The sequence below is a fragment of the Odontesthes bonariensis genome, chromosome 16, assembly GCF_027942865.1.
Source record: "Odontesthes bonariensis isolate fOdoBon6 chromosome 16, fOdoBon6.hap1, whole genome shotgun sequence".
Classification (NCBI taxonomy): Eukaryota; Metazoa; Chordata; class Actinopteri; order Atheriniformes; family Atherinopsidae; genus Odontesthes; species Odontesthes bonariensis.
In genome coordinates this window covers 12,936,675-12,939,081 of record NC_134521.1, presented here as the reverse complement: position 1 = coordinate 12,939,081, position 2,407 = coordinate 12,936,675, and the positions used below count along the sequence as shown (strand labels likewise).

General features: G+C 39.1%; 1 protein-coding gene across 1 annotated transcript; it reads right to left on the bottom strand.

The window, feature by feature from the left end:
• Positions 1-1,288: 1,288 nt before the first annotated feature.
• LOC142401718 (gap junction delta-2 protein) lies at positions 1,289-2,407 on the bottom strand. The gene has a single exon (XM_075487184.1). It carries the CDS (start codon positions 2,405-2,407, stop codon positions 1,289-1,291), a length of 1,119 nt encoding a protein of 372 aa, XP_075343299.1.

Here is a 2,407-nt window from a genome sequence, read left to right as displayed (position 1 = left end):
GCCTTCAAACGCTTGCTGTAAACTCGGATCTCAGTAAACTATGGTGAAACGTAAACAACCCATAAGAATGCAACAACACTCCTCTTTGTTTTTTTTTAGAAATAATAAAATTAATCAAAATACATACGACATATCAATAGACTAAACCGTGTGTAAATATACAATTCGAATAAACAAATTGCAGTTTTCTGTTGTTCAATAAATTAGCTTCAAACTGAAATGAGCAAGTATTTCAATACAAAGACGTGAAGAAACAATCCATCTTAAACTGTTGTTTATGGATATGTGTTCGAGTTGGACCCAGACTAATATTTGGGTCGTCAGTATCTAAATTTAACTCAATTTGAGTAATTCCAACAGCACCTGAAAGCAACGCCAGTGCACACTGGACAGCAGTGACCCCTCCTGGTCTTTTTATTTGCGAGACCCAAAATACAGAGGGTGTGGATATGGATATTAGTCCCTTGCTGTCAGGTTTTACCAAGTATCAAGCATCTCTTCATTTAGAGATAAAGATTTATATATGATGATATTACTTACTTACTTTTAATCTTGATAACATATAAATACTCAATGCATTGGGATGAATAAACTTAATAAAAAAAAACTTATTCCCCACTTGATAACGGTTTCTGATCATACACTTCAGAATAACAAAACAATAAGAAATTAACAACATCTGTTTATTCAAAGTCATGTGCATTTCTGTTTACCAAGTTAGCTAAGTATGTAATTCAATAATGATTCTAAATTTGAATGCTTGATGATTAAATTGTCACCTGCAAAGCTACAGTAGATTCTCTAATGGTTCCTTTTTTTCACAGCAATAGTTGTATAAATGTTGGAGTGAGGAAAATGTATGAATACATTATAGAAAATACAATCATTATCTGCAGATACCACTTCAGAAAACTTTATATCAGTACTTCCCACTACAATAATTACATAATTGAGGAGCCCAGTGATTTTCCAAGGGGCTCCTTATTTCTGGCTTCATGGTGCCAAATAATTACACAAATTGATTTTAATTGTGAGGCTTGATACAAATACACAAAATCTACACAGTTAACCTCAAAAATGTGATAATCACTTTCATTTTTCAGTTTCCCTGAGGGAACCTCCCAAAGGGATTAATAAAGTCGGCTATCTTTCTATCATTGTATTATATTTCATAACTAAAACAGTTTTTTTTTATTTAGAAAAATAAATTTTAATCTTGAGATCCACAAATTGAATCAAAGGTGAGAAAAAATAACGTTAAAAAAAATAGGAAATGGTTTGAAATCATTTACAGCCAAGACTTTTTGCCTCTTCCTATTTTGCCCAAATTGTGTTGTCTGGTCTTAGTGCGTTCTTTTTCATCTGAATTTCTCTTCGACATGCACTCCAAAATAGAGTCTGTCTCAAAAGAGATGGCAGGACCCGGGCTCGGGACACCGCTGCTCTTGTCTCGGGACATGGGCGCGGTGGTCTGCAGGACAACTCTTCCACGTAAAGAGTGTTTGAGCTCAAGCAACAGAGGGTTGCTGTAGGAGTACAATTCCACCTGCTGCACGGTTGCCCTATTTGACTCGCAGCGTGTGCAACATGCAGAGAACAGCACTCTGAAAATATAAATCCAGCCCAAATAATGCAGTTCCACAATGTTCAAGATGAAGCAACCGAGACTGACGCTGAACATGAAGTTCAGAAAGATGGTCTTCTCTGTTGCTCGAGACACAAAGCAGTCGGTTCTGTTTGGACATGGGTAGGTCTCACAGCGAAACAGGTGTGGGACTTCGAATCCAAAAAGGTAACACTGCCCAATAAGGAAGATTATCTCCATGATAGAGCGCAGCAGAACATGTATGATGTATATAAGCAGCACTTTACTTGAGAGTTTAGTTGGGTCCTCTCCCACGTCTCTCATTTCCCCCTCCAGTTGGCTCATCTCTTCATACTCAGCTTCCTGTGAGCTCCAGTCCTCATTAGTAAAAGTAGTGTCATAAGGATTGCCAGCTTCCAGGGCTGTTTCCTTATCTATTCCTAAATGTCTGTGTCTTTCCAATGAAGGTGGCGCCCTGGACACCACATCGGCCTTCCGGGCCTCTAACCCTTCATTCTTGGTAATTTTTTGCAAGACGTACACAACGTAGAAAATCGAAGGTGTGGAGACAAGAACGATCTGGAAGACCCAGAACCGCAAATGCGAGACCGGAGCAAACGTGTCATAACAGACATTATTGCATCCGGGCTGTAGGGTGTTGCAGGTGAACTTGGACTGCTCGTCGCTGTAGACCGCATCTCCAACAAGAGCCACAAGCATGATTCGGAAGATGAGCAGCATTGTCAGCCAAATCTTGCCAATAACTGTAGAATGGTTCTGAACTTCCGTGAGGAAACGACCAAGAATGGACCAATCCCCCAT